The sequence below is a fragment of the Doryrhamphus excisus genome, chromosome 3 (genome assembly GCF_030265055.1).
Source record: "Doryrhamphus excisus isolate RoL2022-K1 chromosome 3, RoL_Dexc_1.0, whole genome shotgun sequence".
Classification (NCBI taxonomy): domain Eukaryota; kingdom Metazoa; phylum Chordata; class Actinopteri; order Syngnathiformes; family Syngnathidae; genus Doryrhamphus; species Doryrhamphus excisus.
Genome location: NC_080468.1, coordinates 29,273,805 through 29,291,854, shown reverse-complemented (window position 1 = coordinate 29,291,854; position 18,050 = coordinate 29,273,805). Strand labels below are relative to the sequence as shown.

Here is an 18,050-nt window from a genome sequence, read left to right as displayed (position 1 = left end):
TCCAACCATTTTGTTCTAGCGCTCATTCTTACTTTGACTGTAGGTAGTCCGCCGAGACAAGCGGGGGCGCTGCTCACTCCAACGCCTCCACTCAGTGCTCCATCAGTGACGTGGATTTTCACTCAGCCGTCAGAGTTGCACCAAGATAATCAACTAGCAGCCTTTAACTGCCGTTTTTTTTAAAATAAAATACAATTTACATACATTAACACGCAGGGTTTCTTTTCCTCTCCTCCACGACACGAAAAAACAGGTGAGCTCATCGAACGGTTTGCTGCAAAAATAAGCTAAACATCGCTGCTTTAAAAGAGTTTGCTTGTTTGCAGAGGACACAGGATGAGTAAAAGCAGCAAAGGACAATTAAAAGATAAACTTACCGACAATGAAATGGACCTCAGCCTGTGCAACCTCAGCGAGGTGCCCGTAAAGGAGCTGGTGGGTCGCTTGGACGTGAAAGTCATTCCTAATGTTTGTTTACTAGCATGTAAGATGAAAATCATTCCTAAAGTTTGTTTACTAGCATGTAAGGTGAAAATCATTCCTAATGTTTGTTTACTAGCATGTAAGTTGAAAATCATTCCTAATGTTTGTTTACTAGCATGTAAGGTGAAAATCATTCCTAATGTTTGTTTACTAGCATGTAAGATGAAAATCATTCCTAATGTTTGTTTACTAGCATGTAAGATGAAAATCATTCCTAATGTTTGTTTACTAGCATGTAAGTTGAAAATCATTCCTAATGTTTGTTTACTAGCATGTAAGGTGAAACTCATTCCTAATGTTTGTTTACTAGCATGTAAGTTGAAAATCATTCCTACTGTTTGTTTACTAGCAAGTACGGTGAAAATCATCCCTAATGTTTGTTTACTAGCATGTAAGGTGTATTCCCACTCATATTACAGCTTTGCTTTATGTGACACTCATTTACGATATTCCTTGCCAACAGGCTGCTTTCCCCAAAGCTACTTTTCTGGACTTGTCCTGCAACAATCTGACATCGCTGCCTGTAAGTGCAAAAACATTTTTTCCATTTTATTTAAGATTCCAACCTTAAATAATGCCTTGAAGATGACTTTTGCATAGAGAACCTATGGTTCGGGAGCCAGATGTGGCTGTTTGATGATCAGACACCATAAAATAAATTTTCACGGTGTTAAAATAAGTTGATTGCATGTTCATCCATCCATAGACTAGCCCAGGGGTTGGCAACCTTTACTATGAAAAGAGCCATTTCACCCACTTGCCCACTAAAGAAAAATAGCCTGGAGCCGCAAAACGTTGTATGTTTAAAACAACATTGGAGGGGAAAAAAAAGACGAGTTGGAGTACTCTTGCTAGTACTGGAGATAAACTTTTGTTTTTAAATGAGCTCTAATTTATTTTTTAGAATCGTCAAATAACTCATTAATAATAATTAATAACTCAAATAACGCAAAGTATTACTCATTTCCCTTCATGTTAACCTGTCAGAGAGAACTGGATAGCATCCTGTCTGCTCATTCAGTCACCAGTCAGAACTCAGTCAGGATGCATTCATGGTCTCACACAAAGTTGGATTTTTGTAAACTCATAACAAAGACGTGCATTTTCACCACACAGGTGCTAAAAAATATTCAAGCATTGCAAAGGGAGCCGCAACAAAGAGGCTGGAGAGCCACATGCGGCTCTGGAGCCGTGGGTTGCTGACCCCTGGACTAGCCTAACGCAGGTGGCCAGAGCCAATGCCAGCTGTCCTTCCCACATTTTCCTGCTCTAAGCGGCATAGGAAATGGATGGATGGCGATGCTAGGAATAGGACTCATGGTGTAGCCTTTGGCCTGGTTGTTACGCTATCTAAGAGGCTAGGAATAGGAGTCATGGTACCCACTAAAAGTGAATGGGATATGGTTTCTTTGCGATAAAAAGGTATATTTAAAAAAACATTTTCAAATATTTCATTGACCACAAATTTGTGTAGCCATGAATTGTGTTTGATAATTGTTAATGGCAATTATGAAAGTAAATATACAGTGGTATGAAAAAGTTTGGGCACCCCTGGTAATGTTCCTTTCTAAATGACTGGTTGTAGGATCAGCCAATTTCATTATCATATAGCAGACCAACACGGTGATAGATGAGAAGAGAAATGAAATTTTTAGGATTTACAGAAAGTCTGCAATGGTTATTTCAACAAAAGTAGGAAGGTGCATACATTTGGGCAGCCCTGTCCTTTTATTGATTGGAATACCTTTAACACTAATTATTGGAACACAACATTAGTTTGATAAGCTCATTGACCCTTGACCTGCATACCCAAGTGAAGCCAATCATGACAAAGGGTATTTAAGGTGGCCAATTGCAACTTGCATCTTAGCACCACGGTTGCCTTAAAACAACTGTCACATGACCTGAGAGCAAAGATTGGTCAACATCATGGTCTAGATCAGAGGTAGGGAACCTATGGCTCGGGAGCCAGGTAGGGCTCTTTTGATGACTGTATCTGGCTCTCAAGCATTTCTTACCACAATAAAAATGTATGTTTGCTAACATTTTAAAGTAAACATCACAGAAATCACTGCTAAAAATAATATTAAAAATCAAAACTTTCTTATGCATTTTAATTCGTCCATCTATTTTCTACTGCAATATGGCCGACCATATCCATCTTTCTTGATGATATTTTCAAGGTCAAACACCAAAACTTGATTATTACTGGGTAATGCGGTAGTCTACCTCGGTCATTCAGATGTCAAAAAAAACATGTAAATGTAAACTTTCCTCCTTTAGTCAAATAGTCACCTAGCTAAAGCTGCAGAACCAAGCCTTCTGGCAAAGATGGCCAAAAGACTGAAATATACTGAATACGGTGCAAAACCATGCAACAGCAGAAGTTGCATTAATGGCAGCAAGTATTTGATTTATTATTAGACACTGCGCTGCTCACGAAAGTATGCTGGCCACACTCCATTGGCGTGGGGTAGTGTGCCTGGTCTACGTAATTAGAGCCCATTATATCTAAAACTGTTGGTCTTACATAAAAATGCACACATTTTATTGCATTCAATGTTTAAAAAATGTATATGGCTCTCACAGATACACATTTTAAAATATCTGGCCTTCATGGCTCTCTTAGCCAAAAAGGTTCCCGACCCCTGGTCTAGGGGAAGGATACAAAAGCTAGCTCAGAGATTTCAGCTGTCAGGTTCCACTCTGAGCAACATAGTGAGAAAATGGAAGACCACAGGCATAGTTCTAATTACGGCTCGGAGTGGCAGGCCAAGAAAGATCTCAGATAAGCAGAGGCCAAGGATGGTGAGAACAGTCAAAGTCAACCCACAGACCAGCTCCAAAGACCTCCAACATGATCTTGGTGCAGATGGTGTCACTGTGCACTCTTCAACTATTCAGCTATTCTGAGAGTCATGGGGAAGAAGCCTTTTCTGGGCTGGACAGTGCAGGTACTGGAGATCTTCTTCAAGTTGAAGGTGGCATGGATTCCAGTCAGCAGTATCAGCAGATTGTTGCCAACAGTCTTCAAGAATCAGTGACAAATTTGACGTTGCGCTGGGGCTGGATACTTCCAACAATACAATGACTCTAAACCAGGGGTGTCAAACATCTGGCCCACAAGACGATTTTATATAGTATAAAATAAGCTGTATTTTCAATAAAAGTAACTGCTGTTCTAATTACGACCACTGGACGGCGCAAAAGTAATTGTTTTAAGCAGGCCAACTGTTTATACCGGAGCAGAGCAAGTAAAGTGCCAACCGGCCACCTTGTCTTTTATCCGCGTCATCTATTTAACATTACACATTTAACATTATGTGCTTTGGCACCCTCAATGCCCCGCAGTGTTGAAAGAATAGAACCTTGGTCGCCACTATGCCAGTCTTCATGTCGATAGATGTGACAACTTTCATTGACGGAGATATAGAAAAGAGAGAAGGTGAACTGTTGGTAGATCTGAAGAAACAGCAGTCTGTGTTTATTCACAACCAATACATCAGAGCCTGAGTGGAAGCTAGCAGGGTTAACTTGTGTGTGTGACTCGGGCTGGATGAGGTTGTGTTTTGGGGCTTTAATGGAAGGAAGGTTTTACAGTGCCGGTGCCGTTTGCCCCATGTCTGCGTAAACAAACACGAGTGTGATAAATATCTTCCATATGCAGGTGGAATGGCATGGGTGGCTACATCTTCCTTCATGACAAGCACAGGCATTACAGTTGGTTGAAGATTTAGTAGCAATGTGTGCAGAGGCTGACATCCATTAGAACAGTTTCCTCCCCCATTCCAAAAACATGTTAGCTTCATTGGCCACTCCAAATTGTCCATAGATATGAATGTGGATGGGAATATTTTTTGTCTATATGCAGGGATTAAAGTAAAAAATAAAAATAAAAAATAATGAGCCTGAACTTTTTTCCCCCCAAAGAGCGAGGGTGGAGCCGACGTATATTTAAGCAATGTGCTTATAAAATACGTCAGCTCCAAAAGAAAAATAAAGATTTTTATCCACAGAAATTTTTTTGGACAGACCTACGGGCGGTTGTGAAAGATAAATCATGTTCAGCGATGAACATGATAAAACTTCAGGGCCGCTGCATCAGATGTAACAGTTGGTCCTGGCAACCGGCTTGGATGTGGGAGGGCCAGGACAGCAGCTTTATGTCCGGAGTACTTTGTTGCCATTGGTAGCATACTAGTGGTGTGCAATGCAACCCATTTTTGTACTTGTATTCGAGTAACATTATTTTGTAAAAATTCCAACAATTATTTAAATAAATTAAATAAAAAATACAAATAATAGTAATATTAACTAGGAATAAATTGACCAATCCACCAACGAACCTGTGAGGAAAACAATAATAATAACAGCCATAACTTGATGGATGGCTGAACCAAAAACGAATGAAATATAATTGTGTATTGGGGTTGAGCCCCACCCCTATCGCATACACTAGCTTCTTGGAGCACAGCACCCAAAAACATACACCTGATCCCCCTAACTTCTGGCACACCCGAATGGTTCGCCATCTCCTCCCTTTTCCTCCATCCAAGCCCAGCACCACTTGTTTTTGTCTACAAAGACGCCTTCCCCTGGCTTCCTAAATTTAGCCTTCAGTTTTTCAGATTTCCCCAATTTATCTTGAACACAGCATAATCGTAGGATTAGACAGTAGCAGTTTGAGAGGGAGGGACTTGGCAATAGCTGCATTCAGAGGCCTATGACATGGCTGCAATGTGTTTGTGTTTTTTTTTTCTCATTGGTCATATTGAAATGCCCGGAGATCCGGCACGGTGCCGGAATACTTTAAGCCCTGTATATGTGCCCTGCCATTGGCTGGCCACCAGTCCAGGGGTGTACCCAGCCTCTTGCCCGAAGACAGCTGGGATAGGCTCCAGCCCGCGACCCTTGTGAGGATAAGCGGCATAGAAAATGAATGAATAAATCAATGAAGTGAAATGTTGTTTTTCACCTGATCAAAAGTTCACCACTTAGACCAATGTTCCCAGTAGCCTCCTGGAAACACTGGCATCAAGCATGGCCGAAGCCATGTTTCAAGTGATGAACAAGAACGCTGGAGCTACTCATTACTGAGTCCTACTCAGACATTTTGTTCTTCTGCTTTGGATCGTTTTTGGTCATTTTTGGAGCCACGGTCTTCAACTTTTGCTGATAAACAGCATATTTCACTTGAATTGTTCTTTTCAAAATTACTTTACTTACTGCTTTTTTCCACACTTCCCCTTCTTGCTTTTTTCAGATTGTAGATCTACTTAAAACCTCATTAAGATCCAGATGTGCTAAAGTTACATTCTAGCTATTTGTACACTGCTCTTAGGATTCATCAGGTGTGTATACTGTACAATTAGTCAACCATGAAAGTAGAGCTACCATCTTGGAAATATTCACACATCAGCGTTCTGGCTCTGTTCTGATATGTTGTGGACCAATCCATTGATGTGGGCCATCTGCTAACCCAATATTGCAGCAATTGAAGTCATTAAGAAAAAAATGGTTAGTTGCGGTGTTTATGAAATAATGAGTATGATCAGTGTTGTATATGCTGAGTGTTGTGTGATTTCACCGCGAATGGCGTTGGCCAGTGCTTATGCAAACCGTTGCTGTTTTTATTTGATGTTCTGCTCACAAACTAAACTTTCAGTGTTGTCCATAAAGTCAGAGTTCTGCAACCTGACCCACTTGATGAAACTGGACCTGAGTAAAAACCAGCTGACCTGTTTACCGGATGACCTGGGCAGCCTGGTCAACCTTCAGCACCTGGACTTGTACAACAACAAGCTGAGCATCCTGCCTGTTAGCTTCTGTCAGCTGCGGGTCCGTAACAAGTGTCACGTGACGCCAGCCCCAAAACGGCCAGATTGTTTATGCCTTTTTCTTTTGTTCTCAAGAGTCTGAAGTGGTTGGACCTGAAGGACAACCCTCTGGAGGTCAGCCTGGCTAAAGCGGCGGGGGATTGTCTGGATGAGAAGCAGTGCAAACAGTGTGCCGGCAGGGTAAGAACTAGCCTGGTTGCACACTAGCAACGGTTTAGTAACCATGGATTTGCTGTCAGGTTCTGAAACACATGCAGATGCTTCAGGAGGAGGCCGAGCGTGCACGGGAAAAGCGCCTTTTGAGGGAAAAAGGTTGGTAACCAGGGATTCCATGCAAATGTACCAATACGGGCTATGCATGAGAACCGTTGAACCTGTCATATGGCCCCGAGTGGCTGTGAACTTCCTGTTCGCAAAAAGAGCCAAGAGTTGCCTGCTCACACCCGTCTGTTTATTTCTTTGTGATGACACCACTTCCCATCAGAGCTGGAGAAGAAGAAGGAGGCTAAGCAAAGGGAGAGGGAGGCTAGGGAGAAGGAAGCTCGCAAGCGGCAGAAGGCCGAGGAGAAGGAGAAGAGGAGGAAGGAGTATAAAGCTCAGATGTCCGCCAATGCCGCCGCCACCGCCACCGCCGCCGCCGTCCAGGAGCAACAAAAGAGGAGTGAAGAGAAGAAGAGCAAGAAGAAGAACGGACAGGCTGTAGGTGAGTTGTCTTATTCCGACATACTAGGAGGTCCATGATGAGTCCACGTGCTGACACACCTGGTTTGCGCCAGACAAAAAGATGATGGCAGAAGCGGCCGCCAAACCTCGGTGGTCTGTCCTCAAGCTCCTCTTCCTACTGCTGCTGATCGGACTGGCCAGTGCCACCGCCATCTGCCGCCTGCTGGACCTGCGTCAGGAGGAGGTGTGTGTGGCCTTCAACCTCGCAGTGGACCATGGCCTGTCCTGGGCCCAGGAGAAGGAGGGCATGGTCACACAGCTGCTCTACAACCTGTCCGCTGCGGCCAAGGACCTCCTGGAATCCACGCAAGCATCCAAAAGCTAAACGTGCGCTCCGTATGTTTTTTCAAAGAAATTTTCTGGTCATCCAGGATGGGGGGAGGCATCTTCACTTCCTATGGAATTGTTGCTCTTTGTACAACCGCTTGATTTTAAACGCCTCTTTGTCTTCTTCAACGCTGAGGGTTGAGATGATCTCCTCTGGGTGACATTCATGTCCTTCTGGTGGAGAGGAAAACATTGTAATCGGATGGTCTGGATGGAACAATAAAAGCTGATGATTGACTTTGCCTCCACTCATAAGTGGCTCGTGCCGACATGCCAATGCTTCACTTCCCGGGAAACAAATGCCTTTGGCCACCACTCTCTTCCCCATTGGTCCATTTGCACCCCCCACCTCCTACCTTTAAGTCTGGGACATCACAGCTCCCCTGCTACGGCTCAATCTGTAGTCCCGCTCCTTCATGTGGCTGGTACAGTTGAGCAGTTTCGTCCGAACACACTCATCCACCATCATCTCCAAAGTCACCTCCTTGAACACCTGACACACTGACACCTGCAGGAGATGACATCCCATAATAACACATTACCTGGCAGGAGTTCAAGGCTCTGGAAGTGTTTACATTTCATTTCTTCACCATTTTCACATTTTAGAAGCTATTGGATTTGATTTGGCCGCACAATAGACGAGTGGTTAGCATGTTGGCCACACAGTCAGGAGATGGGAAGACCTGAGTTGGATTCTCTGCTTGGCCATCTCTGTGTGGAGTTTGCGTGTTCTCCCCGTGCATGCGTGGGTTTTCTCCGGATACTACGGTTTCCTCCCCCATTCCGAAAACATGCTAGCGTTAGTGGCCACTCCAAATTGTCCATAGGTATGAATGTATTCAACCACTTCAGGAATGTTCCGTCATTAAAGTCTAGCTTAGATAAAGTCTATTCCAATGAAAGGAAATGATGTGGAATAAAAGATATGTAGGATGATAACTGATCTATTTATCAGTGCTCATGGTAAACTTTATCCTCATGTCACCATGCTAAATACGCATCTTTCACCTGCAATGAATAGAACATGAATGAACCAATGAATGATCTTCAATATTTTAAGTTGGTGTCAAGTTGAAGAATCTCACAAGAATCTCCATGGACTATGATGTTTGCCAGATGACATTAGGATTTGTAGTGAGAGTAGGGAACAGGTGGAGGAGATGCTAGAAGAGTGGAGGTTTGCCCTGGAAAGGAGAGGAATGAAGATTAGCCACAGCAAGACAGAGTATATGTGTGTGAATGAGAGGGACCCAAGTGGAAGAGTGAGGTTACAGGGAGAAGAGATATTTGACGTACTTGGGGTCAACAGTCCAGAACAATGGAGATTGTGAAAAGGAGGTGAAGAAGTGTGTCCAGGCAGGATGGAACGGGTGGAGAAAAGTGTCAGGCGTGATGTGTGATAGAAGAGTTTCAGCTAAAATGAAAGGAAAGGCATACAAAACTGTGGTGAGACCAGCCATGTTGTTTGGTCTAGAGACAGTGCCACTGAGGAAAAGACAGGAAGCAGAACTGGAGTTAGCAGAAATGAGGATGCTGAGGTTCTCATTGGGAGTGACCATGATGGATAGGATCAGGAAGGAGTACATCAGAGGGACATTACAGGTTATAGGCCTTGGAGATATGGCCAGACTGAGATAGTTGGAACATGTCCAGAGGAGAGATAGTGAATATATTGGTAGAAGGATGCTGCCAGGTAGGAGGCGTAGAGGAAGACCAAAGAGGAGGTTTATGGATGTAGTGAAGGTACTGTACTGAAATAAATCAACTTTTCAAAGATATGCCAATTGATTGACATTGACCTGTAGATGGTGAGAGTCTATTTTTCAAGTTTCTTTATACCTCTTGGAACTCCAGTTTCTTGAACATGGCGATGCTGACCTCGTTGTCCAGGCCGATTTTCACTTGAAACCTTTGGATGTTGAGTTTGGCGACCCCTGGTGGAAGAGAAGGTGCTTTCAGTCATGCTCCTTTAGGTGTGTATGTATGTACTTCCTCACCACATATTGGCGTATAATGTACAGTATATCAATCGAAAAATAAAAACATAAAACATACAAATATTGATTGATAAGATTTACGCCCACAAATTTTTTAATTTAGAAGTCCAAAAAAATCCACAATCCCTCATTTGTGTCATAAACAAAATGATCTAAATGATCTAAAACATCCTATTGAAGTGCATTATTTGCTATCTTGGATATGTTTTACACAATTCAGAAGCTGCAAAGTCATGTTGAGTTTGTTCCTTTAAGATGGAAAATGCTGCTTCTAATTCTACGTTTCACTCTGGCCCAAGTGAGGCTGTCCTGCAATGGAAGAACTCACCAAATTGCATCATCATGTGTGTCACCTCCTTCCCCATGCCTTTGCCTCTGAAGGTGGGCTCTGTTTGGTTCCAGGAAAAAGAGTCAACATCTGAGAGTTGTGGAGACGTCACATGTGCTTTTCTTACCTGCTATCATAATCTCCAGCTCACCAAGGGACAGGTCCAGCGGGTTGGTCAGGAAGATGTTAACATCTCCTATCATGCATCGCTCCTCCTCAATGCCGGGGTCCGCCCATTGACGCTTGTCCAAGATGATAAAAGTGCACTCTTTGGGGGACGGAATGATGATAGTTAGGAGAGCTGAGCCTTATGGGATAAACCTCATTTTTGCAAGATCTTGCTGAACATTTTTGAGACAAGGAAAAAGCGTAGCCAAAAAACATATTTTCATTTCCATCTTCAGCACTGATGCATCCCTAGCTGCACTAATGTACAACTATGATGTCATACTGTAACCACAGCAACACGTTTGGTTGTCCCCCTCATCTTTGCTGTTGAGGGAAACACATCTCTCTGGTAGTAGGGTATTCGTAGTGGAAAGGAAGCACATGGGATTCTTTCACTTGGGTGAACTGCTTGCCCTTGAAGTACACACTCATGCCACAAACCATCAACTAAAGCCGCAATGACTAGTGGTGGGCAAAACCGTCCATTTCAGTAAACCGGATCATTCCGGTTCATTCAGTAAAAAGATCAGTTCATTTCGGTCAATTGGTCGTTAGCCTGTGATCTCTCCCCCTGTGCCGTGTCGAGTCAGTCCGTTCATTCATGTTCACATTCATTCCGACTCAACAACGCAACAACATGTGATAATGTACCTTGAAATCTGAAGTATTATGACAGCCCTCCGGCGTCTCAGCTCCCCGTCCGGCATTACGACCCCCCGAACAGACTGAATGGGTATTTTAGGGGCCGTGACCTCGTTCATTCCTTTCCCAAAAAATAACTAGTTCTTTTGACGCGATCGTTCATGACCGACGTACCACTAGTAATGACGCCCCGTCCAATACAAAGCCCAACATTGACAGAGGGCGCCATTGAGCACTGACTGCAACCATTGTTAGAACAAGTGGAATCACAATCACCAAAGTGTCAGTCAATATGAAAAGATCGGCCGTTACTGACTGTCACTGTCATCCCTCCAGCTGCGTTGCATGTCGTATTCTTGCTCCAGCGTCAGGGGCTCCGAGGCGGTCAGCTGCTGCAGCTCCGTGGACTTCATCCACTCGTGATACCTCAACACAAACAATCAGGTACAATTTCATCTCCTCTAGGGACAGCTGTCATACTTCATAGCACAACATTTGCATTTTTCACTTGTTTTTTTCTACCAATACGAGCTTACAGACCGTGCTGTACAAAAAAATGCAAAACTATCAAACTTCGTTGCATAATTAACGACTATAAACGACAATGTAGAAGTTCATGATCCTGTCCCCTGAATGCCGCTCTTTTCAATAAATATGATGTTATATTACCTTGGGACGTGCTCAATATTGTACGGCACCAAGATGACTTGATGCCCTTCCAGTAATGTATTTTCATTTATCTTCATTGTGTAATATACTAGCAACAAAAAGGCAGCTAGTGTCCATTAGGCGGACTTCTGATGTGGACGACTCAGGACTTCCTGCTTCATTCTCACTCTACGCTCCCGGATGCGACTGCGCTGAATGTCAAGAACAAGGACGCGCGCTCCCTGCTGGACATTAACGGAAGGCATATGTAATATGAATAATATGAATAATATGGTAAGTCAACCCTTGCTCGCCCTTTTTTTCAAACAATGCCATGGTTGATGATGGCTTATTATAAGTCCAAATAATATTAAAGGTGAGTCAAATGTGGCATTGTGGTCATCATTTACTTACATTATTATTATTTATTTAAATTATTTAAATAATTTGGGCAATTTACTGTTCACGCTGCACTTTACATTATGTTGTTCATATTTGGTGTCTATTCTATCTATTTATTCTCCACATTATTATTATTATTATTATTATTTATTATTACTTATCTTCTTTTGTGTCTGTTATTATATGGGAGCCAGGCAACGACATTTCGTTGGCAATTTCACTACTGTGTTTTTGTGCAATGACAATAAAGGGAGTCCATCCATCCATCCATCCATCCATCCATCCATCCATCCATCTATGTTACATGGATGAGACATTAGCTTCGCTTCCCTGCAGTGATCCTGTAGTACACAGGAGTTTAACTGTGATTTTGGAGATGTTATTTCATGTCGACAGGGCTCTAAAAATGGTAAAACTACATCTAAAAAGTCATAAACAGGTTTTGTATTAGAGCTGCAGTAATTAATCGATGATTAATTGATTCGTGTATTCTATGGTATTAGAGGAAGAAGAAGTTTCTGGTGAATTTATTCATCAGATTTACTGTACATGGTTACACATGTTGGTATACAGCTCCCAAAGAGATTCAAGTGGCCCTGCCCAGTCCGTGCCACGCTTTGACGGGTTGCTGTGCCGTGTCCACCATGTCCATCCAGTGCTGCAGTTGAGGACCTCTTGCATACATGAAGGGTCCCAACACCAGCAGCCCCAGCGGAATCCACGCTTCTGGGAAACATATGGAAAGAAGTGTAGAAGCAGAATTTCCCCGGAGGAGGTCATTAAACACATTCCTCACCTGAGTGGATGTCGTTAGGCTGCTCCACCACAAATTGCAAACAAGCCTCGTCCACGTGCTCGGCCCGCAGCTTGAATGTCATCCTGTGGTCAAAGTCTGGGTCGCTGTCAGCCTCGACGACGCCGCTGCGCTTACTCTTCACCACCCGAGCATGTATTTGCAAGCTCACCTGGACACGCACACCTGCGACACACAGAGACGATCCAGATTGTAAGGGTTCAACCTGATGGCCGGACAACCTCCTACCTGAGTCTGTGAGCAGCTGCAGTCCTCGAGCCCTCACCACCTCCACCCACAGGCGCTGGAGAGACGGACTGTAGCTCAGAGACACCAGCATGTCCCCCCACGCCGAACACTGACAGCACAACATCATCCCATTGCCATGAGCTCTCATCACATACGCAATGATAAGAAGGTGAAGGTGAATGAGGTGAAGTTACACACAAGGCCGTGAGATTGACGAGATGACAAATGCAATGAGAAGAAACAATGTGATGAGACAGAGTATGCCATAAGTGGAGCTACGCAATGATATAGCATGATGGGCTAGGCAGTCAGATGAGGTAAGTATGCAGTCAGATGAGGGAGGTATGCGGTCAGATGAGATAAGTATGCAGTGAGATGTGTTGAGATAAGTATGGATTTAGATGTGATGAGATATGTATGCAGTGAGATGTGATGAGATAAGTATGCAATCAGATGAGGTAAGTATGCAGTCAGATGAGGGAGGTATGCGGTCAGATGAGATAAGTATGCAGTGAGATGTGTTGAGATAAGTATGGATTTAGATGTGATGAGATATGTATGCAGTGAGATGTGATGAGATAAGTATGCAATCAGATGAGGTAAGTATGCACTTGAGATGAGATGAGATAAGTATGCAGCGAGATGTGATGAGATAAGTATGCAATCAGATGAGGTAAGTATGCACTTGAGATGAGATGAGATAAGTATGCAGCGAGATGTGATGAGATAAGTATGCAATCAGATGAGGTAAGTATGCACTTGAGATGAGATGAGATAAGTATGCAGCGAGATGTGATGAGATAAGTATGCAATCAGATGAGGTAAGTATGCACTTGAGATGAGATGAGATAAGTATGCAGTGAGATGTGATGAGATAAGTATGCAATCAGATGAGGTAAGTATGCACTTGAGATGAGATGAGATAAGTATGCAGTGAGATGTGATGAGATAAGTATGCAATCAGATGACGTAAGTATGCACTTGAGATGAGATGAGAATGCAGTGAGATGTGATGAGATAAGTATGCAATCAGATGAGGTAAGTATGCACTTGAGATGAGATGAGATAAGTATGCAGTGAGATGTGATGAGATAAGTATGCAATCAGATGAGGTAAGTATGCAATTGAGATGAGATCAGTATGCAGTGAGATGTGATGAGATAAGTGTGCAATCAGATGAGGTAAGTATGCACTTGAGATGAGATGAGATAAGTATGCAGTGAGATGTGATGAGATAAGTATGCAATCAGATGAGGTAAGTATGCACTTGAGATGAGATGAGATAAGTATGCAGTGAGATGTGATGAGATAAGTATGCAATCAGATGATGTAAGTATGCACTTGAGATGAGATGAGATAAGTATGCAGTGAGATGTGATGAGATAAGTATGCCGTCAGATGAGGTAAGTATGCACTTGAGATGAGATGAGATAAGTATGCAGTGAGATGTGATGAGATAAGTATGCAATCAGATGAGGTAAGTATGCACTTGAGATGAGATGAGATAAGTATGCAGTGAGATGTGATGAGATAAGTATGCAATCAGATGAGGTAAGTATGCACTTGAGATGAGATGAGATAAGTATGCAGCGAGATGTGATGAGATAAGTATGCCGTCAGATGAGGTAAGTATGTACTTGAGATGAGATAAGTATGCAGTGAGATGTGATGAGATAAGTATGGATTTAGATGCGATGAGATAAGTGTGCAGTGAGATGTGATGAGATACAGTAAGTATGCAGTGAGATGAGATGAGATACCTATGCAGTTAGATGTGATGAGATAAGTATGCAGTGAGATGAGGCAATGCAATGAGGCGAGATGAGGTGCAAGACAGTGAAGGGATGAAATTGGTGGGAAGAGGAATGCAATAGAAGGAGCTGCAATGTGATGAGAAAGGATAGGAATTATATGAGATCGGGTTTTTGATGAGATGAGATTGATATGAGAGTTAAGTATACGATGAGGGGATGCATTGCGATGAGGTAAGATGAAAGGCTGCAACATGATAGTTTAAGATGAGATGAGACAACATGATGTGCGATGCAGTGTGGTGAGATTCAATGCAATGAGATGGGTTGAGACATGTGATGAGATACTCAGTGACATTAAATGAGATGCAATGAGAGGGACAGATCAGTGAGAGAGATGAGGCAAAATGTGATGTGAGGTCAGATGTAAGATAATAAGATGAGAAATGCAATGAGAACACATTGTGATGAGATAGGGTATAAACGGAAATTGAGATGATATGAATGATAAGAATGTCCTGAGATAGATGAGATGAGATGAGATGTGAGATACAATGTGATGAGGTAAGATGCTAGGAAATTAAATGAGATTGAGATAAGATTAGATTGAGATAAGATGAGAAGATGTGAGGAATGATGCATTGAGGTGAGATGCTAGGAAATGTGATGACATCTTTTGAGATGAGATGTACGATGAGAAGAAATGGAATAGGAGATACGATGGATGTGAGCTGAGACGTGACTGATAGCAGTACCGAATGTGAAGTGCCACCTCTGTACGTACGTGATGGTGGTCTTCAGTCTCCAGGTCCATCCAGAGGACCCGGCCAGCCTGGCCCAGTTCTCCCTGCAGGGGGAACAGAACCCTGCCCACGACGTGGCGTTTGCGGTCATGTGACACACTCAGCACGCACACACGTAAGATGCTGTGGGTCACACGTGCCCCCGACACCTGCAGGTGGGCTGTACGTGAAGTTTGTATCAACGCCAATGTTGAATATTTGCTTTCTCACCTGGAATAAGAAGCAGTCGTTGAACTCCGGGTCAGGCCCGGTGCACCTGGCCTTGGCCTGGCGGGGCCTCCGGTCGTCCGGGAGCAGACGGAGCTGAACAAGGGTGACGTTTCCATGAAAACGAGGGGGGAGGTTACCCAGGCGGATCAAGGAGACCGACAGCTGCTCGCTGCTGTGACGATACTCCACCGAGAAGCAGAGGCGTGTGGCCATGCCAGGCGGGGGCGCCACCACCTCGCTCAGAGCAGGGCTGGAATACAGGCCGGCGAGCACCGTCCCCACCGGGTGCCAACCTCATGGGGCACTGAAAATTAACACCTGCGGGTGACATCTCATACAAATAAAAGCAGGAGTGACATACTTTGTATTGACAGAGAACCTCTGTGGGTTACAACGTCCGTCTGCATCACATCCACTTCCTCCTCACCCTCCTCAGTTTCCAGTTTGGTCCACGTTGTGAAGAGAGGAGGCAACGTGAATGGGATCTCAACAGGCCTTCAGAACACACCCAAGGAAACGTAAACTGTCACTCCACATCTGGTGGAGCCCTCATTGGAATTAATGAGAAATTCCAGTAGATGTCGAATGCAATACACTGTAGCTGTCTCAAACCATGGAAAACCTGGTTAGGGTGTTTTTTAATGTTACTGACTTGACCCAGGAACCTTGAGAAACCAGCAGGACAGGAGCAGTGCATGCTGGCACTGGGGGCACGGTGGCAACCAACTCCTGGTACTGTCTTTGATCCCTTGCCCTCCTCCTCACCCTCCTCCACAGATAGAACACGACAACACCCAGTAGAAGCAGCACCAGGAGGCCAGTGGTGATGTAGACTGCCACCAGGAGCATCATACCTGCACCACATGGCACATGAAGATTATCAGAGTTGCTCACATGATCGTTTTTCTTACCTTCAAGAGCAACTTCTTTATGGCGACTGTTGACTGCCTGCAGCTGCGTTGCTTGTGTGAGTCACACAGGTGGCGTCTTCTCACACCTTCACACTCGTATCTGCCTTTCTTTGCAACCATGGTCCTGATACATGCTCGTGGCCCATGCCCACTCCTTAATATGACTTTCTTTTTCTTCTATTGGTCGACAAGACAATGACGCCATGATAGACTCACTTCATGGTAAATATGTCAGATTAGCACCTTTAAAAAGTGATTTTCTTGTTCAACCTGGTGTCCTCTCTTCAGGCCCTATACTGTATGTTGCTGTATGTTGGGGTGGGACCTGATCTCGCTCGCAGGGAAGGGGGTCTGGGTGCCATGTAGGGAGTGTGCGCCTCGGGGTCGGGCCTGCTGGGGGGCGTTGCACTCCCGGGCTTTTGGGTGTCTGCTACCACCGGTCTTTGTACTCTGCTGCACTGCTTTTTCGCTGATCTTGACTCCTCGGTTCTTGTGCTTGCCTCCCCATGGCTTGGGGTTGTGGCACCTCTTCTCTGGGGATTTGCTGCCCGGTAGGTGTTGGCCAGCGCGGTGGGCTGCCTTGCTGCTCGCTTGTGCCTGAGTTATTTTTATGCATTTATTGTTTTCAATATTTATTCATTATTATTATTACTATTAGTATTATTATTATTGACCAGTCCAGGGTGTACCCCGCCTCTTGCCCAAAGACAGCTGGGATAGGCTCCAGCACCCGCCGCGACCCTCATGAGGATAAGCGGTAGAAAATGAATGAATGAATGAATGAATAATTATTATTGTTATTACTCACAATGACATAATGGGTAACACATTTTGCTTTGTTCAATATTGAAATATTTCTTGCCACCTTATGTTGTATATTTGTAATATGAGGCTTCCAGCTCATATTTTCATCTATTGTGATCCCCAGAGATTAGCTCTCTGAGATGTCGTCTGTGAACCTCAAGTTTAGTGGATTTAGTTAACTTTAACAATCAGTTAATCAGTTAACAAGGCGATTAACGCTGATGCTGACGATGGGAACACCAAGTAGGTTAGGTTAGAAGGTTTATAGCAAAGGTGCTCATTAAGTCGATCGCGAGCTACCGGTCGATCGCGGAGGTGGTACTGGTCGATCGCTGGTCGATCGCGGCGTGACATTAAAAAAATATCATCCCAGCATCAATGCCGTCACTTGATTGATATACAGGGCAGCCATTCAGATGACAACTGAATGTTGCCCTTCGGGCGACCAATCAAATCAAACAACGTCTCTAAGTGCAGCAGAACTTACGATGTCAGCCTATCATCCATCCCCGTTACTTGATTGACATACAGGACAACCAGTCAGATGACAACTGAATTTTGACCTTTAGGTCACCGCTCATGCGTAAACAACGATGCAAAGTGCTAAGCTAGTCGGCGAATTGCGAGATTTTAAAGCCCTCGCTAAAGTTTATGGTCACTAAAATGAGTGAAGGAGCTGGACCAAGTAAAAAGGCAAAAACTGGACCAAGTAAAAAGGCAAAAAACATATGACTTCCATACGGATATGGAATATTATACGGATATTATGATACGGATATTATCCATGACTGATAAACATTTGGAAGTGTGCTTGAGGCTGGCTATCAGCAGCTACTGTCCGGACTATGCATCCCTGGCTGGTTCAATTCAGTGCAAGTCATCAAAGTAAACTCAGGTAATTACAAAAAATGTTAATAGTTAATTATGTGTGTTTTGCAATATTGGCTCATTTGGTTATGTAAGGTACATCAACA

General features: G+C 43.8%; 3 protein-coding genes across 6 annotated transcripts; 1 reads left to right on the top strand and 2 right to left on the bottom strand.

The window, feature by feature from the left end:
* Positions 1-66: 66 nt before the first annotated feature.
* Positions 67-7,607, top strand: lrrc59 (leucine rich repeat containing 59). 2 transcript variants are annotated; one of them, XM_058067077.1, is made up of 8 exons: positions 69-253; positions 327-435; positions 947-1,006; positions 6,163-6,321; positions 6,396-6,500; positions 6,560-6,632; positions 6,805-7,023; positions 7,097-7,607. In XM_058067077.1, the coding sequence occupies exons 2-8, from the start codon at positions 337-339 to the stop codon at positions 7,366-7,368; spliced, it is 987 nt and encodes a 328-aa protein (XP_057923060.1). In that variant the 5' UTR covers positions 69-253; positions 327-336; the 3' UTR covers positions 7,369-7,607. The 2 variants fall into 2 exon arrangements, with proteins under 2 accessions (XP_057923061.1, XP_057923060.1); XM_058067078.1 differs by lacking the exon at positions 327-435 and having other exon boundaries at positions 67-253.
* Positions 5,466-11,341, bottom strand: nat9 (N-acetyltransferase 9 (GCN5-related, putative)). Of its 3 annotated transcripts, none has more exons than XM_058067080.1 (7): positions 11,175-11,341; positions 10,822-10,931; positions 9,823-9,963; positions 9,696-9,755; positions 9,210-9,304; positions 7,727-7,878; positions 5,466-7,541 (listed from the first exon to the last, which is right to left on the bottom strand). In XM_058067080.1, exons 1-6 carry the CDS (start codon positions 11,249-11,251, stop codon positions 7,729-7,731), a joined length of 633 nt encoding a protein of 210 aa, XP_057923063.1. In that variant the 5' UTR covers positions 11,252-11,341; the 3' UTR covers positions 5,466-7,541; positions 7,727-7,728. The 3 variants fall into 3 exon arrangements, 2 of the variants coding, with proteins under 2 accessions (XP_057923063.1, XP_057923062.1); XM_058067079.1 differs by having other exon boundaries at positions 5,467-7,544; XR_009129033.1 differs by lacking the exon at positions 5,466-7,541 and adding an exon at positions 8,456-8,554 and having other exon boundaries at positions 7,741-7,878.
* Positions 11,342-12,141: 800 nt separating this feature from the next.
* On the bottom strand, positions 12,142-16,300 carry syt15 (synaptotagmin XV). Its single transcript, XM_058067720.1, has 8 exons — positions 16,273-16,300; positions 16,014-16,215; positions 15,723-15,856; positions 15,362-15,654; positions 15,133-15,300; positions 12,598-12,706; positions 12,352-12,534; positions 12,142-12,281 (listed from the first exon to the last, which is right to left on the bottom strand). The coding sequence occupies exons 2-8, from the start codon at positions 16,211-16,213 to the stop codon at positions 12,142-12,144; spliced, it is 1,227 nt and encodes a 408-aa protein (XP_057923703.1). The 5' UTR covers positions 16,214-16,215; positions 16,273-16,300.
* Between the last annotated feature and the right edge of the window lie 1,750 nt (positions 16,301-18,050).